Source organism: Crocodylus siamensis, chromosome 12, assembly GCF_052110815.1.
Source record: "Crocodylus siamensis isolate JL-2025a chromosome 12, ASM5211081v1, whole genome shotgun sequence".
NCBI lineage: Eukaryota > Metazoa > Chordata > Crocodylia > Crocodylidae > Crocodylus > Crocodylus siamensis.
Genome location: NC_143406.1, coordinates 48,016,428 through 48,041,756, shown reverse-complemented (window position 1 = coordinate 48,041,756; position 25,329 = coordinate 48,016,428). Strand labels below are relative to the sequence as shown.

General features: G+C 53.7%; 2 protein-coding genes across 10 annotated transcripts in view; one reads left to right on the top strand and one right to left on the bottom strand.

Moving 5' to 3' along the window:
- Positions 1–133: 133 nt before the first annotated feature.
- Positions 134–11,851, bottom strand: RPUSD1 (RNA pseudouridine synthase domain containing 1). Of its 5 annotated transcripts, none has more exons than XM_090023156.1 (7): positions 11,733–11,765; positions 10,916–11,010; positions 9,199–9,390; positions 7,843–7,966; positions 5,736–5,838; positions 5,524–5,625; positions 134–4,443 (listed from the first exon to the last, which is right to left on the bottom strand). In XM_090023156.1, exons 3-7 carry the CDS (start codon positions 9,378–9,380, stop codon positions 4,043–4,045), a joined length of 912 nt encoding a protein of 303 aa, XP_089879282.1. In that variant the 5' UTR covers positions 9,381–9,390; positions 10,916–11,010; positions 11,733–11,765; the 3' UTR covers positions 134–4,042. The 5 variants fall into 5 exon arrangements, with proteins under 5 accessions (XP_089879282.1, XP_089879281.1, XP_089879283.1 ...); XM_090023155.1 differs by lacking the exon at positions 11,733–11,765 and adding an exon at positions 11,383–11,491; XM_090023157.1 differs by lacking the exon at positions 10,916–11,010 and having other exon boundaries at positions 11,733–11,851.
- CHTF18 (chromosome transmission fidelity factor 18) overlaps positions 11,698–25,329 on the top strand; it is a 33,337-nt gene continuing 19,705 nt past the window's right edge. For all 5 annotated transcript variants that reach the window (XR_016438624.1, XM_090023151.1, XM_090023150.1 and 2 more), the window contains exons 1-17: positions 11,698–11,933; positions 13,296–13,580; positions 13,895–14,036; positions 14,665–14,866; positions 15,767–15,856; positions 16,430–16,482; positions 16,967–17,120; positions 17,602–17,814; positions 18,732–18,829; positions 18,922–19,045; positions 19,201–19,346; positions 20,071–20,164; positions 20,247–20,345; positions 20,729–20,859; positions 21,256–21,424; positions 22,878–23,102; positions 23,295–23,444. Coding sequence is in view for 4 of the 5 variants with exons in the window: in XM_090023151.1 (XP_089879277.1) it covers positions 11,849–11,933; positions 13,296–13,580; positions 13,895–14,036; positions 14,665–14,866; positions 15,767–15,856; positions 16,430–16,482; positions 16,967–17,120; positions 17,602–17,814; positions 18,732–18,829; positions 18,922–19,045; positions 19,201–19,346; positions 20,071–20,164; positions 20,247–20,345; positions 20,729–20,859; positions 21,256–21,424; positions 22,878–23,102; positions 23,295–23,444 (2,460 nt within the window). In the remaining variant the exon portion in view is untranslated. The remainder of the gene's footprint in view (positions 11,934–13,295; positions 13,581–13,894; positions 14,037–14,664; positions 14,867–15,766; positions 15,857–16,429; positions 16,483–16,966; positions 17,121–17,601; positions 17,815–18,731; positions 18,830–18,921; positions 19,046–19,200; positions 19,347–20,070; positions 20,165–20,246; positions 20,346–20,728; positions 20,860–21,255; positions 21,425–22,877; positions 23,103–23,294; positions 23,445–25,329) is intronic.

Here is a 25,329-nt window from a genome sequence, read left to right as displayed (position 1 = left end):
AGCTTTAGCAAAAAAGGGGCAAACTTAATTCCTGGGAGGACCAGAGCAGCAGCTGGATCTTTCATTTAATGATACTGTCTCCAGGCAACACCCAGCTTGGATAAATTTAACGGGCTGTGATCCAAACGGTGTATATGCTTAACGGTTTATTACGGCACCATCCACAAAAGTGTAAGAACAAAGAGACTAGTCTGAGATTTACAAAAGGTCACAAAACACACGAAATAAAACCGACACAACATTTCAAATCCACGAGGGGAGCAACATAAGGCCCCCACGTTGTCCCGTGGAAGGAACTACGTGCTAAACACAGCGGCTGAGTTACCTTACAGCAAACCTGGTGCGGCAGCGATAAGGGCTGAAAGCAGAAAGTGATGTTGTACAATACAATCTCAGTCCACGACTCGGAAAATATATTTCATCTACAGTTCCTGCAGCACTGGAGGAAAGTGCAATGCACAGAGACGAAGCACCCCGGGAGGGTGGCCGGAGCAGGAGTGGTGGGGGGTACGTTTGGTCCACAAGACACTGGGTGGGACATTTTTAAGCGTCCTACCGTTTGGGGCAAGCTTGGTCTGCCAACCGGTGGGCACCAGCATGATGTGCCAGGCGGTGGGGCATGCGTGCATGTGTATATCACCACAACAAAGTGCATGTCTACATGTGCTTTTACATGCGTCGAAACTTAATGCGCATTTGTCTGATGTGCATTAAGGTGATTTAGACGCACGTCTACACGTGCACATGCACATTAACACAGGTGTGAGGACTCACTTGGGATGAAATTATTTCCAAGTCAATCAACACACACCACGTTAATGCGCATTAGCACATCTACACATTTACAAATGCGATTTAGCTATTAGCGCATACATTTGATACCTGCTTTATGCCATTTTAAGGCACATTAAGGGCGCACGTATGTAGACATGCGCTCCTAATGCACCTTAAATCAGGCTAACACACATTAAATGTTCACATGTAGACACACCCAAAGACTCCAATTGAGATGGTCCTGGCCAACAGGGAACCCCACTCCCACCCAATACTGAGCCAATTGGGTTAATGCTGAGTCTCTCTCAGCTGGAAGACACTTTCTGCCTATCTCATGAATCTCCCAGTGCAGAGTCTCTGTCCCACACCTTGCAGAAGTATTGCCCAGAGGCCTAGGCGTGGTCTCTTGCCTTTGGAGTGCAATGGTCCTCCCAGAGTGCTCAGTGAAGTCACTTACTCCAAACACTGGTGCTCATCATGACTCTACATTTCCCGGTTGCTCCCTACCCCGTTCCCAGTTGCTCCTTGTTCCTTCCCCTCTCCCTGAGCATGCATGCAAGAAGAGCCATTGCTCTTGGGGTGTCTGGAGCAGACCTGGTAGAGTTAGAGGTAGGCAACACATGTTTCCACAGTGCTTCTCATCCTGCCCACCCCCCTGCCCCCACCTTCAAGCAGATGGCTATTGGTAGCAGCCAGTAACACTGATAATTAGGGCTGCCCTGAGCCAGTACAAACACAGTCCCATGAACCAGAAGGAATCAAAGTCATGGCTTGTCGGATCCTGTCTCAGCCAAGTAGTGCAAATCAGTTACGGTCACATGGAGAGGTATGTTCCTCACTGCCAGCCCAGTAAAACACCGGCATCCGAACCCAAACGGAGATCTCAGACCCTAATGAGACCCAAGGCAGGATCACTGCCTCCTGCAGCTGCTAATCTGTGCCCCTTCCTGAGCCACGTGTGTTCACCGATAGCAGATCCCTGTGTCGGGTACCAGTGGGAATGGCATAGGACACCGGTTGGTGACCTTCTCAGACCATGGGCAGGAAATGGCACAGCTCATCAAAAGAAAGTGGGCGCCAGGACCCATCTGCTACAGCCTGGAAAGAGACCCTGGAAAGCCCCCATTCCCACAAAAGCTCCCTGCTACCAAAACCCCAGGTCCACAAGCCAGATCCTGCCTGTGGGGTGTAGGTCGCCGATCCCCGGTGTAGGGAAAACTCCTGCAAAAGCAATGATCCCTCTGGTGTTATCAGGCCTTTAGCCCATGGGATACATACGCCAAGTGCTGAACACTGAGCAGCAAACAGGAGACTTCCAGCTATGTATCAGGGGCTCCAATGATGAGCTACTATCTCAAGGACCAGTCCATACCCTACTGGCAGACTGGACACTGCAGGAACACACGTGCATCGTTTCCATCCACCCCCAGCCTGCTCATCTCCCTCTCAAGGGGCGTGTGTTGTTCTGAGTGACACAGAAACCAAGAGTCGCACAAACAGCGGTGCCTAGAACAAGCACCCCCGCCTGCTACACGCTCAAGCGAGACCATCTTTAAAGATGCGCCCATGTCAACACGTGACCTCAAGTCACGCAGAGGGGCAGACATATGAGCTTGCAGGCAAAGCAAGCCGGGCACAACCACAGGGGGGTTTTCTCATCAGTGATCGGAGGCTACAGAGGTGGATTTTCTCAAGCATGGTAGCATGCATCGCATTAGATGCACAACAGCTTGGGGATTAAGGGGAGCTAAAGGCATGCGCTGATGTAGCTGCTCAGTCCCTGGTATGCTACAGGGAGCTTTACTATGAAAATACCTAAGAGAACCGAGTCACAACAGGGCTGCATGTGCTGCCACGGTCTGTGGTCCCCAAATACCTACAAACTGCAGCGCTCAATGCCATTAAAACATTGCCATCCTGTTATTTAAAACAGCAGCCGGGCAGGATGAAGACTTGAATGGGCCAGACGGCCTTAAAGGAGTGAAACAGGTTTGCAAAGCAAAAAAGTTCAGCAAAGGCTTCCTTGATCCTTGCTGAATTCCAGCTCCTGGCCAGATCTTCCTTTTTATCCTGGGTTTGCATCTGCTCCTGCACATCCCTTTAGGTTGTGTGGCTTCCTCGGGTCCCACTGCTGCAGTCCAAAGCCAGTGTGATCACAAGAGCTGCCAGGGCACCATCTAGTGATGAAAGACCTGCAGCGCCCTGTCGAAGGGTGCTCCAGGCAGTAGGACACGCTGACTGCTATTAATTCACTTCAGGGTTATGTTCAGCTAAGAATTACCCAAAACGCCGTCAAAAACTAAAAACCAGAGTTAGACACGGATGGATAGAAGAGGGGGTAATAAAACAGCTCTCTCAAGAGAGAAAAGCTTTGGAATCTTGGACATTGTTAACCTGCGCGGGGCAAAACAGGCTAGAAACGCAGAAAGGTTTGACGGCATTGCAGAATCACCACCAGGCTGTATTCTTTGTCAAGCTTCTCTAAAAAAATTTAAAATCCCTCAGTGTTCATTAACTCAGTTTTCCATAAAACCTTTTAAAAAGACAAGCAGACAAAACGCAGCAAGGAAAACAGCGAATGCTCTGAGTGCTCCGGTCCCTTGGAGGGACCCTGCAAGTAGCTCAGTTTTAACACCTCATGACCCTGTAACAAAGCCCTTGGCCATCACATCCCTTCACCCTTATTCAGTGGCAAGCGCCACTTCTTCACCCCCTGCGCCGGACGATCATTAGAGTCAACAGGACACAGTGCCCAGGTGATTCCTCAAGAGCTGGGAACAAGGGGCAGGGGGAAGTGGGAAAGCAAAGCGGGTCCTGCCAGACATCCATAAGAGCCAGTTTTACCCCGCTCCCAATCAGGGATGCTCTTGAGCAAGGCTGCATCTCAGCCTCCTTCCAGGACTAAGGCTCATGGGATCAGGTCTGCTGAGGCCCACCTAATGGCTGATGCTAACGAAGGCTGCTATAGGTAGGGGGTCCGACCAATTTTCTGACACACGAGGGTGACTTTGGCATAGACTACGGAAGGCGCAGGCAGAGGCAGGGGTCAGGTCGATGAGTTGGAAAGAAATCCTCGCGGGCGCTCACATGCATCAGAGTTCGGTCCCGGATTTGAATCCATGGACGATTCAGGCTATGAAAATATGGCCTGGAAAAGTGCAAATGCGGCAGCAGCGCTGGGTGCTGGGGGCAGGCAGAGGGGTGAGGCAGGGCCTGCAGGAATTAAAAGTGGAGGTGTGGGTTTGCAAGGCATGGGCAAGGGCAGCTCTCATTCCAGCTCCCACTCCGCCAGCCACTGCTCGCACTTGGCTTGCTGCTCCTCTGTCCCCGGGCTCTGGGCTGGGCTCAGCCTCTCCTCTCCTCCATCTCTCAGCACGGCTTCCCGGCTCCCCTCCTCATCCCCTGCCTGGCTGGCCTTGTCCTTCAGCTCCTGGATCACCTCGTCCAGCTGGTGCATGATGCGGTGAGGGACCCAATGGCTGTCCATGGCAGTGACGAAGGGGTCGGGCGCGCAGACCTCAACGAGCTCCTGCTCGGTGGGGATGCGCAGGTAGTAGGCGTGTAGCATCATCCTGTACGGGTTGCCATCCTTCTTGAAGCTGTAGGTGAAGTCTCCCACGATGGCGTGGCCGATCGCGCTGCAGTGAACCCGGAGCTGGTGCGTCCGCCCTAAGGGGAAAAGGGGAATGAAGGTATAAAGCAGGCTGGTTGCAAAAACTGATATTCAACCCTTGTTTGAGGGCTCCTTATGCAGGGCCTTCATCATTTCCTAGCTCCCAGTAAGCTCGCGCTCCTGGTGCAGACCCAAAGTGCGGCTACGGGCCCGAGCCACAAAAGGAAAGTCTGATCCTGTGATCCATCTAGTGCAGGTCTTTCTAGCTTGCCCCACAAAGACTTTCTTTTCGAGTTGGAGCCATAAGACCCACCTGCCCTGGCTGTCAGTCAGCAGAATGGCTCTATATAAGAAACACATTAAAGGCCCTGGCATAAGTACTTCCCTCTTATCTGCGCCCCTCGTTATAGAAAGAGAGGGACTGTATGTCGTCGCTGTAAATGTGTAACTGAAAACAGGAGCAACTCTGGGTGACCTTGTACAATGGCAGGCTTGCAAGGCCAGGTCGCATTGTTTTGTTGATTTAAACAGGAAAAGAGTTTGGCACAAAGTAATTGAAACCCATTACCCTAAGGAAGGGCACTCGCTGTCAAGAGTCGAAACCTAACTGAGAACAGATAACCTGATGACTGATAAACTGATAACCCTGGCCTAGTTAAACTGCTGTTCAACGGTGAATGGGGAAACTCCATATAATTTCTTCACTTAGCTGGAGGGGGAGGGGAGCCTTCATGATCAACCCTTTTCATCAAATCAAATTGTTGATATATGCAAGTCATTGGGGGCCGTCCGTCTATGATTGTAACCTGGGAAGGACTGGGGGAAATGAAAGACATGAGCACTAAGAACTCAACAGATCCTGGGGTCCAGCCTACGCTCAGCGTGCCCCCAGGGGGGAACATATTTTTGCAATCCCACAGCATGATCTGGATACCAGTCATGTTCACTTTCCAAAGATGTGATTATCTTAAGAAGAGGCAGGTGTGCTCTCACTCGATTCCTGGGCTGCATCCAACACAACACGCTCCCTTTGCCCTACGCCGTGGATAGAGGGCTTGCCTTCACGTTAAGATTTCACAGCCTGGCTCCTGGCATCATACAAACAGGTCCAGGTTAAGGTTGCTCCAGGCCTCTACCTGTCAGTGGCTGCAGCAGCACTTTGGTCACTGGGTCACCGCTGTACATCCCATGCTCGAGAACAATGAGCTCTGACTGGCAAGGCTTCGGGTTTTCACAGCCTGCAATGAGAGACAGGACGGGAATTCAGTTATTTTGATGATGGCTTCCAGTCCGGCAGCACAGACGATCGTAAGGACAGGGTAAGGAAAGGACCCAGGAGATGGCTCACCCGTTGTCCCTTCGATGCACATCATGTGGGTCAGGCCTTCTGTTGTGTTCTTCCCTATGGCATAACGGATTGTCGCCCTGCTTTCACTCACATGGCCCCTGACCTGTGGTGGAGAGAAGATAACGTCACATCAGGGGGACACGCTAATCTCCGAGAGTCAGCCAGAAACCCCTCCAGGTTGCTCAAAAGAAAACAAAACCCAGCCGCGTGATGTAATTTCATACGTGTCGACGTTCTACCCAATAGCAGGAAGAGGAGTTTAAAAGTCACGCTGCGAGACAGTGAGTTGATGAACCACCGAGGATGTGTGAAACTCTCCACCAGGCACCGAAAAATGGGGTGGCTATTAAAACAGATCGCTGGGCATGACTTTATGCCTGTCATGAATGACACCCCCAATTTGCCCCCTGCTACTCCTTCATCCTGGCCATCCTCTCTCCTCCACAAAAATGGGGGCTTACTACAGAAATCGCGCTCTCGTTTAAGGCAGCACGGTCTGAGCACCAAAGGACTTAAAATTGCAGGCCCTGATCCCGCATTGGCAAGGGTCTCAATGCGGAGCCCCTCTGACAACAGCTAACGTCTGTTGTAGGATCTGTCTCAGCACCTGTTGCCAACTTCGATGGAAGCCCAATTACACCGTTAATATGACACCTTTTGTCTACAGGGCTCACACAAAGAAAGCCCGGCCTCCAAGCAGCACCGGAGGTAACTAACTCCAGCATCTCAAGCACTGCATCTAGGACCAAGGAAACTAGCACGTGCCGCTCCTTGAATCAGCTGGACGGCAACAGCTTTTTGGCCATGATTCAAATCGGTTTTGTCTGAGAGATGACACCAAGCTGTGCTGACTTCATGTGTGCTCGTTTCCTCCTGTGGGATGGAGCGTATTGTGGGAATAAACATCATTTGTCTGCAAGTGGAGCTGCTTGCAGCTGTGAATTAATTGCCTGTGAATTGCATATGGCTCATATGCACAAGCCCCCACTGAAAACAAGGGGATCGCATTAGCTAGTGGGAAGGATTTCCTTGCTCAGCTGGGAAAAGCCATGGCATGGAAACTTTCCTTACAGAGTAGCCCTAGAGCAGATCTCTTCTTTCCAAACCACTTCTTCTCTTCCACATGTTTAAACCCACATGTGGAAGCACGGGAAATGACATGCATTTGTCTCAACCATGAAGAAGAGGGAATCCTGCTATATTCAGCAGCAAAGGCTAAACACAAGAGACTTGGGACATATTTATCCTGCCTGAGAAACAGCCCCAATTGCATTTATCAGTTAGAGATTAAAAACTCCAACTCATGGAGCAGGTGATGCGTATCCTGGGCACAGGTGGCCCTGGGACAGGAGATGAATGCAGACAGGTCACAGGAAGCCATCATGATCTGGAGCCTCATAGCTGAGTGTGCAGGGCCTGTCTTGTTGGTGGCTCCTTCCTTCGCGTGCAACAGATCTGGCTGAGTTTATGGCTCAGATGTGTGACTAGAGAGCCAAGGTAAAGGCTGAGATATGTTTTCCTCTGTGCTCAGGGTGGTGGTGAGAGACTGGGAGATGGATGAGGTCTCTAGGCCTCTGTGAGCTGAACAAATCATGGCGCAGTTACAAGGAGAAAGCACAACCATTTTCACTCTCCAGTGCACCTGAGCGGGTGCACAGCGAGCCATTGCCTCAGGGCCATGCTCTGACCTGCAAGAACTGGCACTAACCACTGCCTTCCAGTACCCTTAGTCCAGAAATGCTCTCAGCAGAGCTTCCCAAGCTCCTAGGAGGAAGGCTCAGAGAAACCTGGCCCCCAGAAAGCGTCAGGAAGTGGAAGGAGCCAAGCGTGAAAATCCTGTCTGCTGCATCATCTGGCTCTCCAGTGCTAGCTGGAGCTTCTGGTTGACTTCAAGCCCTTCATCCTCCAGGCTGCAGGTGAGGAGCTGTAAACCAGACGCACATTCCCCATCCCACATGGCGCCTCTCACAGTCAATAGGGTGGAGAACTAACAATAGGCCTAAGTCCTCTGGGCCATAACATCACCCTTGAAAGGGCAGGATCCAGTTAACGCCCAGGTAGGATGCTACGGCCATAGGTGAGCATACGACGAAGAGGGCGTGCTTACCAGGGCAAGGTAGGCCTTGGTCACCATCCGCTCCTTAAAACACTTGTAGGCGCTCCCAGCCGCCGTTTTGTTGAGGGCTACGCAGAGCGCACCGCTGGTGGAGAAGTCCAGCTGGTGGCAAAACCTGGGAGAGACCAGAAAGCAGAAGGAGGTCACAACCCTTTTCCATTAACCCCACTAAAAACCACAGCGCTCTCTCTGGTCTGTGCAAAAGGAGCCCAGTGTAATGCACTCTGGAAGCACGGCCCACAGACGTCTTTGAGATCCCCATGCTACAAAGCGTCCCTGCCAGCAGAGACCCAGCACCGGGCTGGGTTTCGTGCCAAGCCGGGGCAAGCCCCGACAGCTTGCGGAGGAGGTCTGTAGAGCCCTGACGATGCAAAGCCTCGTGTAAATGTTCACTAGTATTGTACTGGTCCCCTCTAAAGGGGACAGTGTTCATTCAGATTGTTTTTTTAAACCGAAACAGGTTCAAGCGATCCCAGTTGCTGGTACAGCCCTCTTGAAGTGGTCTGGCTTGTCATTTTAAGTGTTTCTCACTCTCAGTTAGGTTTTCCTGATGCTTCTGACTCTGCAGCAAGCTGCTCCAGGCACACAGCTACATCACACTTGCTACATTCCTGCAGACCCCAGGTCCCTGCCCCCTGCGGCTGACTGAGACCCATGGAGTATTGTCTGGCTACGATAGAGCCAGCAGTTTGCCCTGTGTTTCAGGAGCAATTTTAGCTTTTTACTGCCTTTTCCCTCCCTTCTGGTTTCATGTAATAATGAGAAGGTTTGGGGGCAACAGGATCAGATACAAACAAGGCTGGAAGGGACCTCAATAGTTCATCCAGTCCTTCTCCCTGACCAAGGCAGGACCCCCAATACATAAAGCCTTTGAGACAGTATAGGCCTTCAATACAGTATCCCACCCCATACTGGAGAACAAGTTAAGAGCCTGTGACTCAGATGATTACAGAGTCCGGTGGGTGGCAAATTGGCCAGAGGATCGTACTCAGAGAGTGGCGGTGGACGGGTCAGTGTTGACCTGGAAGGACACAGGCAGTGGGGTCCCGCAGGGCTCGGTCCTTGGACCGATACTCTTCAATGTCTTCATCGGTGACTTGGACGAGGGAGTGACGTGTACTCTGTCCAAGTTTGCAGATGATACAAAACTGTGGGGAGCAGTGGACGCACCAGAGGGCGGGGAACAACTATAGGCAGACCTGGACAGGTTGGACAGATGGGCAGAAAACAATCGAATGTGATTTTACAAGGAGAAATGCAAAGTGTTGCACCTGGGGAGGAGAAATGTCCAGCATACCTGCCGCCTAGGAAATGACCTGCTTGGCCGCAGGGCTCTTGGTCACTCACCTAAAGCCATAGTAGGTGTCTGGGTCGGCGAGCTCAGGGAAGCGGTACTTCAGCTGGCTCTGCAGGGTCAGCTTCTCGTACCACATCTTGCTGTCGATGCGGATGTCCCAGTGCTTGTTAACCACGATGAAGTTGGAGCTCTGGTACAGGATGGACAAGTTATCGATGCTGCCCGGCTCCATGGCCAAAGCCCTTAACAAGGGAAGAAACACAGCTGTGTTAACTGCCGGTGAGAGAAGCCTTGAAACAGCGCGGCAGCAACAGGGAGTCTAAAGGCAGAGGCTCTGTGTTGTCAGCTCGTTGCAATTCATTACCACTCATGCCATCCACGATATCTTAGCTGCAGTCTTGGCTTGTGAAGGCACAGGATTTGGTGAGATTCCCAGCTTTTATTTAACAATCAAAAAGTGCATTTTTTTAATTTCATGCTCAGAAAGAAGGACTGAGACTATAACAGTGACCCTAACATCTAGAAAGCTGCTCTCTGAACCTAGGGCTGCATGGCCAGGGAATATTTTTCCATTTTTTCTGTGATGGAAAGGGAGTTTCTACTAGGAACGGGGGTCTGACTAGCTGGCTAGAGTCTGTACCCAAATGGCTCTGGTTTGGTGTCTCTTGTTGCACTTCTCAGCTTTGTAGGGGACAGAGTCATTTTGTATTTCTCTTTCCCCTGTAATGTGCAAAGCAAATCCTCCAGCAAGCCTGAGATTTCAAAGAAGGTCCGAGGACGTATTTCACTCCTAAGGCAGGGACCCAGTGTGGCCAGGCTGCCTTCCCCTGTGCGCACTGAGTTTCTCTCCATCGGTCTGAACAGGCAGGGCACGTAAAAACAGGACAAGGGAGGCTCTTCTAACACCACCGCAACAGCAACTTGCACAGTGCTCACTGCCACAATACAAAAACAGAGAAAAACACATACACCCGCTTAATGGGGCTAGGTGTTTTTCTCTGTTTTTTGTATCAAAGCAGTGGCATCTCTCCGGGTCCCCTCACATTCGTCCAGCTGTTCCCCTCCCCGCCTTTGTACACGTGCGAGTCCTGGCTTCTCGACTGCAAGCTGCATAGGGCAGGGGCTGTCTTTGCTGTATTGGTACAGCAGCTTGCACTGCCATGACACAAAAAATAGAGAAAAACACATAGATCCACCCAGCCCCATTCAGTAGGTGTATGTGTTTTTCTCTGTTTTTGTGTTGTGGTCAGCTGCTGTACGAACAGACTGACGGAGAGATGCGGCGCACATGGGATGAAGGCCGCCTGGCCACGCTGGCCAGCTGTGTCCTTGGACCCTCTTTGCAATCCCAGGCTTGCTTGGAGGATTTGCTTTGCACGTGCCGGGGAAAGAGACCCACAAAATGACTCTGTCCCCTACAAAGTTGAGTAGCTACATGAGGACTTGACGGTGCTGTTGTGATACAACAGCTTCCCCATCCCCAGCTGCGTGCAAAGAGCCGTGAACCTGCGCATTGCTGCTTCCTCACCGTGCTGGGAACCTCGAAGCAATTCCCACGGGTCCTGGTCCCGGCCCTAGTGCAACGCACGCGGTTTGCTGGCACGAGGGCTCTCCCCCACGAGCTGCGGGAACGGCCCCCCGCATTTACTGAGCTTCCCGTCCAGCACTGATTGCGAGGGCAAGGATGCTCAGCCCCAAATCTAGCCTTCATCTCGGCACAGGGCCACTGAACAAAACGGAGGAAGTGAGAGCGTTGAATGTCGTTACCTAGCCCGTCAACAGACCGAAGCGCGCGCCGAGATGGACGTGGCCGTGCAACTGGTTTCATTGATCCAGTGGAAGGACGTTGCAACAAAGAGAGACTAGAAAGAGCGAGGAGTAACATGGATTTTTTTTCTTTTTAATCCTTTCTGGATTTATAAGCTGGGGCTTGGCACTGGGCGGAGGACATCTCGGCACTGCTGGGTAACGAGTGCTAGAAACATTCGGGGTTTTAAATGACAGCTTCCGCCTGCTGTCAGAGCCCCGACGCGGTCTCCCACCCACCACAGCGCCCAGCTCCTCAAGGGTCTCAATGACTGCGGAGGGCGAAGCCTGGGCCCGCGGCACGTGCCCGGGGCCCAGAGCCCAGGCGGATCGGGACCGCGACACGGGGGTGCACATCCCCCGGGGCTGGAAAACAGCATGCACTACCCTCCAGTTTAATTTCAGGTTTTAAACGCTAGGAGCTTTACTAATGCCGCGGCCCGGGGCCTGGACGAGTCGGTTTCAGACGAGTCCCAGCCGAGCCGCACGCCGCTCGTCGACGCTGGAAGCGCGCGCAAACGCCGGGGCCGCGGCCGCGCCTGCGCACCGCTCGCTAGCGACGCCCGACGTCAGCGCGCGGCAGGTCGCGGCCTGTCGCGGCGCGTCTCCAGGGAAACGCGCTGCCCCAACCCCCCCGGCGCCGGGGTGAGGGCTCCGGCGCGGCACCGCCCCCCCCGTTCCCACATCGTTTGGCGCCCGGGGGGCGGCCGAGGGTTTCCCACGGGGCGGAAAGCGGGCGGTGACGTGTGAGGGGACCGGGGGGGGAGGGGGCACCGACCTGCGGCGCGGCTACATCGTCTCCAGCCCGGCGCGGCGCAGCCAATCAGCGCCCGCCCCCGCGCCGGATGGAGCGTCGGCCGGAAGCGCGGGAGCCGGAGCCGGCCCGGGCGCGGGATGGAGGCCGAGGAGCTGCGCGGCCTGGAGGCCGCCTTCGAGGACCGCTTCGCCGCCGAGCTGGAGGTGCTGGCCGAGCTGGAAGGTGCGCGGCGGCGGCGGGCGGAGGAGCGCGAGTCCGCGCGGCAGCCCACTGCGGCGCCTCAGTGCACGCGTGTGCGCTCCGTGTGCGTGCACGTATGTGTCTGTGCATGCGTGCGTGTATCTACGCGCACACCTCCGCATGCGTGCGTGTATGTGCATGTGCGCCCGTGTGTGCGTGCACGTGCGTGTGCCTTTGCGTGTGCGTACTCACGTCTGTACGGATACGTACAGGTGTACATGCATGCCTGTATGTGTGTGCATGCGTGCACGTGCAGGCATGTACATGCATGTTCACACGTGTGCATGTGCCCATGCGTGCGTGCATGTCTGTGTCCTTGTACGTGTACATCCATGCGTGCATCCAGCGGAGGGCAATGAAAATGGTTGGGGGCTGGGGGACAGGACTGGCGAGGAGAGGCTGAGGGAAATGGGCTGATTTGGCCTGCAGAAGGGAAGACCGAGGGGGAGTGAACAGCAGCCTTCACCTCCCTGCCGGGGGTGCACAGAGGATGGGGCTGGGCTGGTCTCAGTGGGGGCAGACAAGCAATGGGCTCAAGCTGCAGCAAGGGAGTTTTAGGGTAGATATCAGGAAAAACTTTCTCACGAGGAGGGTGGTGAAGCACTGGAAGAGGTTACCCGGAGAGGTGGGGGGACTCTCCATCCTTGGAGGTTTTGAAGACCTGGGTAGACAAAGCCCTGCCTGGGATGATGCAGTTGGGGCTGGTCCTGCCTTGAGCAGGGGGTTGGACTAGATGTGACCTCCCGAGCTCCCTTCCACCTGAATTTTCTATGATTCTGAAGCATGTGTGCATGCACGTGTGTGTGCGTGTGTAAGAAAAGGGGACTTGCAGGTCTCTGTCAGTATATTAGAAAGGGAACGGGTGGGTCGAGAGCTCAGTCCCAGTCGCATCAATTGCGAAGAGGTGCTGATGACGATACCGAGGCTCAGTAATGTATCGGCAGTGGCGCTGGGTGTTGTCTGTTCTTTACCTCTCCTGGCAGCTTCCAACCGTAGTCACAATCTTCTCTGAGCCGGTCGACACGTTAAAAAAATTGCATCGCATATTAATTTTTTCCCCCCACGTGTTTCCCACCAGAACTCAGGGTGCGTGTGCTTGGAGCAAGTGGTTGCGGTGGATTGTGCTTGCAGACGCATCGGTTTACACCAAATGCGTGGGTGGCACCAAGTCAGACGTGAAGAAGGGGCAGAATCGGTTCAAGTCGAGCTGAACTAAACCCCTGTTAGCACCAGGTTTAATGCTATGGGGACCTGCCCTAACATTGCGCCGTTTCAGGGCTGTTCCTCTAGGCACAACGGCCGCATAATCCCATTGTGCCTTTTTTTAACAAAAATCTTTTCCAGATGTCACATCTTGGATGCCGGCCCCCAAAATCTCCCAGTTCCGGAATAGAAAGCAGACATTTGACGAAGCCATCTCAGCTGGGGACGTAGTTAAGGACTCCGCTGCTCCGGCCTGCGAGACGCGCGAGGACAAGGACCCTCGAAACGCGGCGGGCCCGGCAGGGGGAGCGGGAGATGTGACGGCTCGGAAGCGGGATCTGGATTGTAGCCGTCGTGCTTCGGAGGAGGAGGAGGCGGAGGAGCGTTCGGAGAGCTTGCTCCCTCAGGAGCCCGCGTCTGAGCTCAGTACGTTCGTCAACCGCTGTTATTCGTTAGCTCTGTATATACGCCCGCAAGCATCTGCCTTCACTTGGACTCTCCCTTTAACCTTCATTATGGGGTTAGCTTGGCTAACTTGGCAGGCGGACGTCTATCGTGCATCCATTCTGGAGCTGTTAAAAGGGGAAGAAGGTGCTTGCTTCCTCCTGGGTCGGTTTTGAAGCTTAGTTCCCTAATAAAACCCGTTGAGATCCCTAAGGGAGGAGCTGTGGGACGGTGTGACCTCCTGCCTGTACCGTGCTTGGATTGATGTTTCCTTCCCCATCCTTTGTTTCTCGCAGCACCCAAACCGAAACGTCGGCGGCTCGAAGCTGTGAAGAAGCTGAACTTCAGCGTGGAGGGTGAATTGGCTTCTGATTTCCCCCAGGATGACATCACCCCGCCTCCTTCCCCTGGGGCCGGCTCCAAGCCACCGAGTGCCAGGTTGCTCTCTGTTTTATTGCTACTCAGGCAGTCATTTTAAATCTGGGAGCTAAACTGAGTTTGGTAAATGGCTTGCATTCGCCAAGCCAGCGGGACAGGCTGCTTCGGCTCAGGGACTGGAATAGCAGGAGGTGTCTCCTAGCTGAGCTTGCATGGCCCGCTCTTTGCAGCGGTATCAAACGCCTTATTCGGAGACCCTTATGGTAACGGGCTCTGAGGGCTGCAACGATGGGAAGCGCTGCAGGCCGAGCATTGTGATACGGGAAGGGGAGCTGTAGGACTAGGACCTGCGAGGGGATACGTGCAGGCTGCGAGCGCAGGGGTCGAGGCAGGGACTCTTGAGGAGGGGCCAAGAGTCGAAGCATGTCGAAGCCCCGTGCGCAGGCTCTCATTAAGGGGCGAGGCCATTTCATGCACTTTAGCTTAATCCTCCCCAGATTAAATTACAGCTTTAGTCCTGCGTGACCTGGGGGCAGATTAACATGCTTCAATTTATGGGTGTTGAAACTTCAGATGCCTTAGGAAGGCCTGGGCCACCTGACTGCGGCTTCTGGCATTTCGGCTCGTCGCGTGAAGTCAGTTTTGGCAGACAGTTGGTCTCACGGGCTCTCTCTGGCACCTGCCACAGGAGCCCAAACTTCCTGAGTCCGGGTAGCCTGGAGCTGAGCGACGTGGCTCCACTGCGATTGACGCTGCCACTCCCCGAGCGCAACCTCAGTCGCGTCCTCAAGCGCCCCCCCATCCTGGAGGACTACGTCAACGTGACGTCAACGGATGGCACCAGAGTCTTCATGGTGCTGAGGGAAGATTGCACCCGGACAGGGGTAGAGGTAAGACCAGATCACCACAGACCGCGTGCGGTGAGGAGCTGCGCTGAATTGCACGGTTTTCCCATCATAGTTGGGTCATGTGAAGTCGTGACCAGCAAAACTCCTGGGGTGAGAGTTGAGGCTTCTCGGTTTAGCTCGCGTTGATGTAGGAGGTGTAGCAGAAAACCCCCTTGTGTTGTCATGTGCAGCCCCTCTGCTTGCGAGCCCTGCCAACACAGCCAGGCCCTGCAGTGTAGATGAACCCAACGTTTGCCTTGTCCTGTGAGCTCTGATTCAGTGATGGGAGCTGGGTAACTCCTACAGTCCCTAACCTAGAATCATAGAAATTCAGGTTGAAGGGAGATCAGGAGGTTGCATCTAGTCCAACCCCCTGCTCCAAGCAGCACCAGCCCCAGCTACATCATCCCAGCCAAGGCTTTGCCTAAAAACCTCCAAGGATGGAGACTCCACCACCTCTCTGGGTGACCTGTCCTAATGCTTCACCACCCTCCTAGTGAAAAAGTTTTCCCTAATATCCAATCTGAATATCCCTTGCTGCAGCCTGAGCCCATTGCTCCTTGTGTCATCTGTCCCCACTGAGAACAGCCCAGCTCCGTCCTCTTTTGAACCCCCCTTCAAGCTGCTATTCAATCCCCTTTTAGTCTTCTCTTTTCTAGACGAAATAAGCCCAGTTCCCTCCGCCTCTCTTCATAAGTCATATGCCCCAGCCCCTGAACCATTTTCATTGCTTTCTGCTGGACTCTCTCCAGCGTGTCCACATCCTTTCTGTACTGCGTGGCCCACAACTGAACGCAGTACTCCAGATGTGTACTGTGGAGGTCTTTGAGAGTTGTGTATGTGTTTATGCTTTGCATCTCTGCGCTGAAAAGGGTGCGCCTGGTCTCTTCTCATCTTTTGCAGCTCCCAGGCTCTCTGGGCTGGAATACACACAGACCGCTTCACTTACTGGGAGTACCTTTTTCCTACCTAAAGGAGCAAGTGTATGAAGAGGTATTGTACCCAAATCCCATTCCCATCTCTGTATGATTCTATGACTTGCAAGTAAAATTCAGGCTGGAAGGGACCTTAGGAGGTCACAACGAATCCAGCCCCCTGCTCCAAGCAGGACCAGCCCCAACTACATCATCCCAGACAAGGCTTAAAAACCCCCAAGGATGGAGAGTCCAGCACCTCCCGTCTGTCTTCTCACAACCAGGTTGCTTCCATAGCGGGCAGAAACCAACCAGATTGGGAATGGGTCTGGAAGGGGCCTGCGGCGTGGTGCTGTGTACCCACGCAGAGTCCCATGCAGACCCCTCGGATATATTTGCCCTGGATATACTGGACTCCAAACCTAGATAAAGACCCTTTGAAAACTGGGCCCCGGATGGGATTAGCCAGGACTGGTATGGTCTGTGAGATGAAACGTTTCAGTAGACGGAGTCTTATTATTTTTTTTAAATTGAGGAAAAGGAAGTCTCCGCAGTGTGATCCTTGCTCCTTTCCCCTCAGCCCCTCAGAGACGAGCAGCATCAGCTGTCAAATCCCGAAGTCACTTGCTATGTCACCCCATTTGTGTTTCAGCATCACCAGCGGGTGTTGGAGGCTTCGCAGCAGCTAACAAGGCTGCTAGCCAGGTGGGTGGCTCTGGTGCTTCTCCTCTTATGCTTGCAGTTGAGCATTGTGGCAGGGTGGGACTCCTGGCACTGCGGGTGGAAGGAGGGTCTTGGAGGGTGGGAACATCTTAGCTGAGGTCTCTGTGGGTGATCCTAACACAACAGGCATGCAAAGATGCACACAGTGCATCACAGCTCTCCAGATGCTGCAGCTGTTTCATGTCGCGTAAACATCTGGATCTTCTCAGAACAGGAGGGGTGGCTCTGCCAGGCTGTGACCTGGAGCAGTCGTTGCACAGGGGGGAGAGGGGCAACTCGCTGCCCCCAAATGTATCCTCGTTGAGTCCTTCTCCTGTCACGTTAGTGCAGCTTTTAATCTTCCTTTTCTGTGTGATCTACCCAGGATGGGACTTTTAATTATAGGTGACAGTGGAGAGCCTGGTTTGTCTTCTGCTCCCTGGGCTGGGCTAGCTTGGACTTTTATCTTTGCTTTTGATTATTGCAGTCGTCTCGACGACAGCGCTGGCGTGCCTGAAAATGAGAACTCGGAGCCCAGCGAGGAAGCAGACCTGGCCAACGAGGAGGAGGAATCCACCCAGCACTGCCTTTGGGTCGATAGATTCACTCCCCGGCATTACACGGAGCTGCTCAGCGATGACGTAAGCTGCTTAGAGCAATGGGACCGGGATCTTTGTCATTTAATAACTGTTCTCTAATCCTCTGGGAGTCCTGGTGCCATGTTCTTACCTGACCTATGACTTGCTCTTTAGAAACTGCAACAAGCCTCCCGTAGGTGATATGGGCTAGAAAGGTAAAGGGGTGTGTGTGTGTGCATGCTCTACAAACCTCTGCAAACCACTGTCTTATCTGTTCAAATATTCATGTTGCACATACACACGTCCACTCCAGCCTAGATTTGAGGTCCCTAAACAAGTGTGTGTTAAGCCCCAGAGAAGGATGCTTCTGGCTCTGCTGAGCTGGAGTCTCCCTTGCAGACCTCTCTGCTTCTTCCTCAGTTGTTCTGCTCGCTAGTCCGGGGGTCGGACTAGATGATCTACTCAGATCCCTTCCGACCCTAGAAACTATGAAACTTGGATACTGCCACTCAATGTCCTGTTCCTCTTCTCCTCCCACATCCAGTACACGAATCGGTGCCTTCTGAAGTGGCTCAAATTGTGGGACACGGTGGTTTTCGGGAGGGAGAAGCCGGGGAAGAAGGCGAAGCCGAGTGAGAAGGGCCGGCCCCCGCTCAAGCAGCTGAAAGAACAGCAGAACAAATGGAAGAGCAAAATCCAGGTCACGGAGGAGATTTTGGAGGCTGAGCTGGACCCTCACAAGCGCCCCAAGTATAAGGTGACGTGTCTTGGCCTGAGTGTCCCCCCAGCCAAGCTTACCCAGACATTTGAATTGTGTTTTTAGTGCTCGAGGGGGCTTCTTGGGTTTTGCTTGCCTCCTCTTTATTTGCATTTTTATTTTGCAAACTTAAACCATGGGGTAGTGGTGGTGGGGGAGGGTAGGAGGGAAGGATCTTATTCCAGGTATGGAGAGGTTAAAGGGGCTCGCTGCGACTGAGGAAGTGCTTGCTTACCCTTGTCCACTATCGGGCGATGTCAGGTCACACTCACGTCAGCTCTCCAGCCAGCGTGGAGCAGTGGGTGGCGGACGACAAAATTACACGCCTGTCTTATTGTACAGGCTCGGTTCTCACCACTTAACGGCTTGGAAATGGGAAGCGAGTCTAGGCGCTGCACGGCAGAGCAGCACATTAACGCCTGCGGTTTCTGCAAGCTTGGGCTCTGCCAAAGGCCGCTTCAAATAAGCGTACGTTCACCCATGTGCTCTGCTGGCTTAAACTGATACCCCTCTCGTTTTTACGTATGATAAATGGAGCTTGCCTTGAAGTGCAGTCAAGCCCTTTCCAATATAACGCTCGGTTGCTTGTAAACGTAGCTGCCACCCATTGTTTAAGACTGTTGCCCAGCCATGTGGGACAGGAACTAAAGGATCCTGTGCCTAGTTGAAATGTCAGAAGAAGGTGTTGTGACCCCAGCTGGGATTTGAGCCGGGGGCCAGGCTTGCTGCTACAGAAAGCACTGGAGGGGCTTAGTGTCAAGAAGTGCCAGGAGCCCGGGGAAGATGAGGCAGCTGTTAGAGGAGAAGTAGTATGGGGCTCTGGAGCTGTTCCCCTTTCCAAGGGAGACCTGTCTGGAGAGCGAGCCGACGGCTGCACGCTTGCTGAGCATCGCTCTCTTGCCCCCCATTTGCTGCAGGTAGCGTTGTTGTGTGGCCCGCCGGGCTTGGGGAAAACCACGCTGGCCCACGTTATTGCCAAGCACGCTGGCTACAACGTGGTGGAGATGAATGCTAGGTGAGTATTTGGCTCCGTCCCCGGGGTGGGGGCCCAAACCTGGACCCCGCTTGCCTGGGCTGTCGGCCACTCCAAGCCCCTTTGTGTTTCAGCGACGACCGCAGCCCGGACGTCTTCAAAACCCGTATTGAAGCTGCCACGCAGATGAAGTCCGTGCTGGGGGCCAACGAGAAGCCCAATTGCCTGGTCATTGATGAAATAGATGGCGCGCCCATTGTAAGCCCGGCTCACCTACCGGGGGTCTGGGCAACAGGGGTGTCCGGAGGAGGCGATGGAAGTGTCTGGGGCTCCTCACAACATTGCCTGAGCAGGAAATAATGTACTAACCTATTGCCATGTTTGTGAATAGCGACTGTTTACTTTTTTTTCAGGCCTCAATTAACGTGCTGCTGAGCATCGTCAACCGTAAGGATGCAGAGCCAGAGCCAACAGCCAGCACCAGCGGGGCAGGTGGCAAGAGGAGGCGGCGAGAAGGTGGCCTCTTGTTACGGCCCATCATCTGCATTTGCAACAACCAGTTAGTATCTCCCCCCGGTTTGCACCCATGCGCAGAGGGTGGGAGCCAGGAGGTTTGGTTTTGCTTGTATTTCTTCTTCTTGGCACCTTGGTTTTGGGGCTGCCGTGGTGTGAGCGTGAAGGCGGTGCGGGGCTTGCTCTGTCAAAGCAGTGCCCCCTCCCTCTCTCCAGTCCTACAGCTCTTTTCTTCCTCCACCTGCTCCATTAGTCTCTAATGCTGACTAAGAGAGATCCTGGCAGGCTCTGGCTCTCTGCTCAGGCCCATAAAAAGTATTGCTTTATGCATAGCCACCGGCACGACTCCCTAGAGAAGGCTCCTTGTGAAAACTCCCTTTATTTACTCTTCCTTAGTTACCAAGTCAGCTGTGTGCCCCCGTACATGCAAGCAAGCGCCTCGACACGTGTGCTGCGGTGCGCACCTCAGTCCATCTTGGTAGGGTGGCGGGGGGATGATGTCTTGCTGTATCCCCAAGGGGATGGGTCCAAACCTTGCTCTGCATTCGTGCCAGAAACCACCCCTATCAACCCAGGTGCCTGGCTTCCTTACTTCCTCTTGTGCTGCTGGCAGACATTGGCAGCTTCACCGTGCCAGCCTGGTTCAGGAAGACCTTTGCCCTACTGGCAAAACGTCGATTGTTGCTATGTTTTCAAGTCAGATCTGTTTTCTTTTTTTTGCACTCGTTGCTCGAGTAATCCTTCAAGGCTCATCTCTGTCTCTCTGCCAGGTATGTACCCTCTCTGAGGCAGCTGAGGCAGCAGGCTTTCCTCTTAAACTTCCCCCAGACTGCGCCTTCCAGACTGGTGCAGCGGCTCTGCGAGGTGTGTATTGGCCCAGAGCACTTCCCCCCTTGGGCCGTGTCTGGGAGATGGGAGCTGACGCCCCGGCTTCCCTCTTCTGCAGATTGCCCTCCGGCAGGGCATGAAGGCAGACGTGGGAGCGCTTACGGCGCTGTGCGAGAAGACGGAGAACGATATCCGGTCCTGTATAAACACCCTGCAGGTACAGCGGAGCTCGCACGGGTCTTCTCCCTCCCCAAATCCTGCCCTGCCCTGACTTGCTTTGCCAAAGCTGCCTCTAAAGGGACCAGTTGTTAATGGGCCGTTGCTTGCTGGGATAGACCCTCTTTTTCACTCCAGACTTCACCTGGATTCAGGCAGGCGACTTGGAGGGCAGGTGTTATGGCTGGTCCCCAAAGCGTCTGTCCAGCTGGATGTCCTCAGGCATCTGTATGAAGTCAGCCTCCATTTTTCCTAGCACAGCTGTGAATGAATGGTCAAGCACTATCCAAAGCCTCTCCTCCCTTCTCCACCTCCTGTTATCTTTTCCCCCCCCACCCCGTGTTCTTCAGTGCATGAAATCTAACTCCTGCGTTGCGTTCCCAGTTCTTGCATGGCCGGGGCAAGAAGGAGCTGAGCGCGAGGATGGTGCAGACGATGAAAATTGGCTTGAAGGACCAGAACAAGGGGCTCTTCTCCATCTGGCAAGAGATCTTCCAGCTCCCCAGGATTCAGAGGTGCGAGCCAGTGTTGGTTAGGTCACCAGCCCATGCAGAGCAGAACTGCGTTGCAAACAGACTCTCCCGGGTCCCATGCATGTAGTTCAGGGGACCACTGAGGCTGTGGAAAGGAGCAGCTGCTTGCATTTTGCTTGCCGTGGGGAAATCAGAAACTGCTGCTGTGACGCTCGGGCCGTGCTTCATGCGTTGCAGCGTGAAGGACTTTGTTTCAGCAGCTCTAGGGGTGCTTGTCTGTTGCCTTGTTTCGCCTGCAGCATTGGCTGTAGCGGTGTCAAAACTCGCCCATCTATTCTGTATGGCCTGAATGTATTACCACTAGAACACTTCACCCTTTGGGTGGGCGGCTGTTGCTCGTTCGTGCTCTTTGACATCATGCCTTCTCTCCCCTCCCAGACACAGAATAGGAATGGACCCTTTTGTGCCAAACCAGATCCTCCTGGGAGGTGATGACGGTTTGTTGAATGTGACTGGGGGCAGGACTGGTCTTAACACCTCATCTCAAAGGTTCCTGCGCATCCTGCATCTCGCCACCACCTCTGGGGAGCACGAGAAGCTCACTCAGGTACGGCAGCCTCCCTGGGAAAACCAGGGGTCTCTGACTCCCCTCCGGTGTCTGCCACCCTGAAAACTGGCTAATGCTCACACTGGATGGCTTGTTGGGCAGTTTTAATGCATCGATAAGGGCGCTATACCACACATTCAAATTTAAAGCTGGATAGACACTGCCTATAAGGTTGTTCCACATTTTTAAGAACTAACTTTGTGGCTGGTGGCCTCTTTTTATTGCTGGATGGACGTTTTTATGCGGTGGCAATCACTTGGCACGTGTGGCCGGTCTAAATTTATTGCATGATTAAACAGTTAATGGCATAATACATGTAACGTGGGGCAGGGGCCGGTGGCTCTGGTGGCAACAACTGGACCCCACTGGGATCTCGTAGCGCCTGTTGGGGTATGTCGTGAAGTGGCAACCTCGCTCCTCTGTTCTGCGCAGCTTCAGCTCGGCCTTGACTTCTTTCTAAGCCACCCCAATGGGAGAGGTAGCAAACCCTTGTCCTTATTCTACACAGGGGGGCAAAAAAGGAAGAGAAGAGTTTTTTTGTATGCATTTTTGCTTTGCTGCTCTATGCCAGCAGGACATGTGGCCCTATAGGAACACGCGCTAGCACCTGCAAGCTTTTGGGTGACTCTAAACACGTCCTTTGAGAATTGGCATTATTTTTGGCCAAGACCCTCAGCAACATGGGCGAGATGCTTGTATTTTGGGGACATGCTGATTGGTTCCAGTACCCATTTAGGGATTAATCTGTGGAGACTGCGACAGCAGCTGTAACGATTTGGGTGGAAGCGGAGCTTTACCTTGAGGCCCTTGTTTGTAAATGAAGTGGCTGTGGTTTTAAATGCGTTCAGTCCCCGGCTGCTGCCAGTGCTAGAAAGGGGGAGGTGGATGTTTCCTTTCAGTGGCAGGGCAGACACGTGCTGCTGGCAGCCCTGACAACTTCGCCTCACTTGGATTTGTTGGGTTTGTTCCTTTTGAAAGTATTCAGCCTGGCGTTGCGGGGGGGGTGGGGGAGTGCCTGTCTTACAGGAGGCGGCGATAAGACTGAGCAAACCGAGTTGCAGCCAGAGGAAGGCTGGGGGGGAAGTGGGGTGGATATGGTTGGAGTCTATAAATATGCAAGGGGGTAGATGCTATGGGAGCTGGAGGACGGGGTTGGCATGAGGAAAATGGGGTGTAAACTGGGGATGCAGAAAGTTAGAAGGTGTCTGACTACAAGGGGGTGACGCTGGCCTCTGACCCAGGACGCTCCTGCTTGTTGGACATCTCGGATGCACCACACCATCCCAGAAGGCAGAGGGGGGGACTGCTGCACTCGTGCAAGCAGCATCGGCTCTGGGTCATAATGTGCAGCGGTGTGGCGGAGTCCTCCATGAAGCCCAGACTCGCAGCCCGCAAGGGAGAGGCCCTCTGGCCAAGGGTGCTGCGTAACCCTGCTCCGTGCTGCTCCTGCCAGGGCCTGTTCGACAACTTCCTGAACATGAAGTTGAAGGATTCCAGTTTCGGCTCGGTGTGTGCGGCCCTGGAGTGGCTGGGCTTCTCCGACGTCATGAACCGCGCCGTCCTGCATGGCCAAAACTTCCAGCTCCTGAGATACCTGCCCTTCCTCCCCGTTGCCTTCCACCTGCTCTTCGCTTCCTCCAGCATCCCCAGACTGGCCTATCCCAACAGCCAGCATGAGGCAAGTACCAGGGAGTGAGGTCTGTGCTATGGGGTGGGAAGCCTGTAACCAGTGTGATGTGGTCACTGTCACGTCATCAGTCTGGGATCAGGGCGCAGGTTTGGAGTTGGGGTCTTGGAGGTCTTGCCTCGGGGTATCAAACACAGTCTGAGCCCAAGAGCTCGCGGCATTTCTGCTGTGTCTCCCTACCAGGCCCTGACCAAACGGAACCAGATGCAAAACCTCATCCTGTCCATGATCTCGGGGATCACGCCCAGCTCCCGGAGCCGCGCAGGGATGCAGCCCCTGGTCCTCGAGGTGCTGTGTCTGCTCCTGGATATCATCTCCCCCAAGCTGCGGCCGGTGAGTGGTCCCTGCTGGGGCTGGGTGTCTGGGAAAGGAGGGGGTGCCCCGTGTCCTTACAGCATTCGCCTATGCTTTGCAACATGCCCCCGACCCAAAATGCTGAATAATTCACCCCAGCAGAGCAGAAATGGACTGAGATGGCTCCGTAGATCCAGGTGTCTCAAACACACAGGAACATCACAGTCCTGGGTGCAGAGGCTGTAGGAGAAGCTGCTACCCCGTGTGTGTGTGTGTGTGTGTGTGTGTGTGTGTGTGTGTGTGTGTGTGTGTGTGTGTGTGTGTGTGTGTGTGTGTGTGTGTGTGTGTGTGTGTGTGTGTGTGTGTGTGTGTGTGTGTGTTTAAGAGAATATGCAAACTGACACACAACTTCATAATTCTTAATTGCACACGTACAGTACAGTGCATTTCCACGGTGAGGCCCAAACAGTCCTGTTGGGTCCTTCATGTCTAAAGAGTTGAGGTCTCTGCTAGTCAGACAAGGCCTGTGGCCAGGAGGTTAGAAACCCTGGCAGCGCATCGAGAGGTGCAGATGGTGGGTAGAAAGGCCTTGCTTCTTCCAGTGCGTGTTCGGGGCCTGTCTCAGGGGGATTGCTTTGGGAAGCTGCAGAGCTCATCTGCAGTTGTGGCTGGCGAGAAGGGCACTGCTGTGTTTCACTGGTATCCCAAAGCTCACCCAAAGGGCTCGGAGCTAGGAGACGGGTCTGTTGCTCGGGCCGTGCTGGCTCTGGAGGTTGGCTGTGGCTTGGGTCAGGCAACACCGCTCTGTGCATTTGCCCCGAGGGGCAGGGGAGCCATGGGATGCGCTCCCTGTCCCTACTATCCTGGATTACCCTACTTTCTTAGCAGGGTGGTAAAACACTGAAACCAGGCTATCCAGAGCAGTGGTGCAGTCTCCATCCCTGGAGGTTTTTAAAGCCCAGGTAGGCAAGCCTTGGCTGGGGTGATGCAGTTGGGGCTGGTCCTGCTTGGAGCAGGGTTTGGATTAGATGTGACCTCCTGAGGTCTCTTCCAACCCTCCTTATCTATGATCGAAGTGAATTGGCCCCAGCGTATATAGCTTCTCCTTCCCTCCCGCCAGCTCTGGTAGATGTTGTTCTGCAGCCAGTCCCAACCTGCTGCTGCCCTTTCACTTGCTGTAGCACGTGCCGCTTGGTCTTCCCTGGGATGTCACATCTTCCTGCAGCTCTGGTACAAGGCAGGGGGATGGTTTCAGTTACTTGGGCACACTAATTTCCCTGCGCCTTTCCCCAAGGGGGCTGCTGGGAGTCTTCCCCCACCCCACAAAACATGTACTGTCCCTAACAGGAGACTAATCTTTGTTTCCTCTCTAGCTTGAGCTTTGTGGGTATTAACTTTTCTTCTTGTATCAAGAGAGGAAAAATCTGCTGCAGGTTATTTTTATGTTTAAAGTTATTACACATTAATTGTACTGCCCCCTTGGATAATCTCCCCAATTTTCCAAGCAAACCTCAGTGCATCTTCTGCTAGCAGGAAGGGGTGATGGTGAAAGGCTCATTATTCACTTGGGTATTATTACTAGGTGCCTTCCCCAGCAGGCAACATGCCGTTCCAAGCAGGGATGTTTGAATGACCTGCCAGGTCCTGGGAGGTAAACTTGGCTTGGCTTGGCTTTGGGTAAGAAGAGGGATTGATCTTGCAAGGAGCTCCATGGGCATTGCTGGGAGCAGGGGGAGCTGAGCACTTGGCAGTGCAAGACCCTTTATTTCCCCCTCTGCAACTCACCTGTGTGCTCCCGAATGGCCCTGACTTGGTTGTAAGACTGTGATTATTACATTATTTCTCTGCATTGCAACCACTGCTGCATCAGACCAGTGCTTTCAGCAATCCAGATCCCATCTCTGAGGCTGGTCGGCTTCAAAGA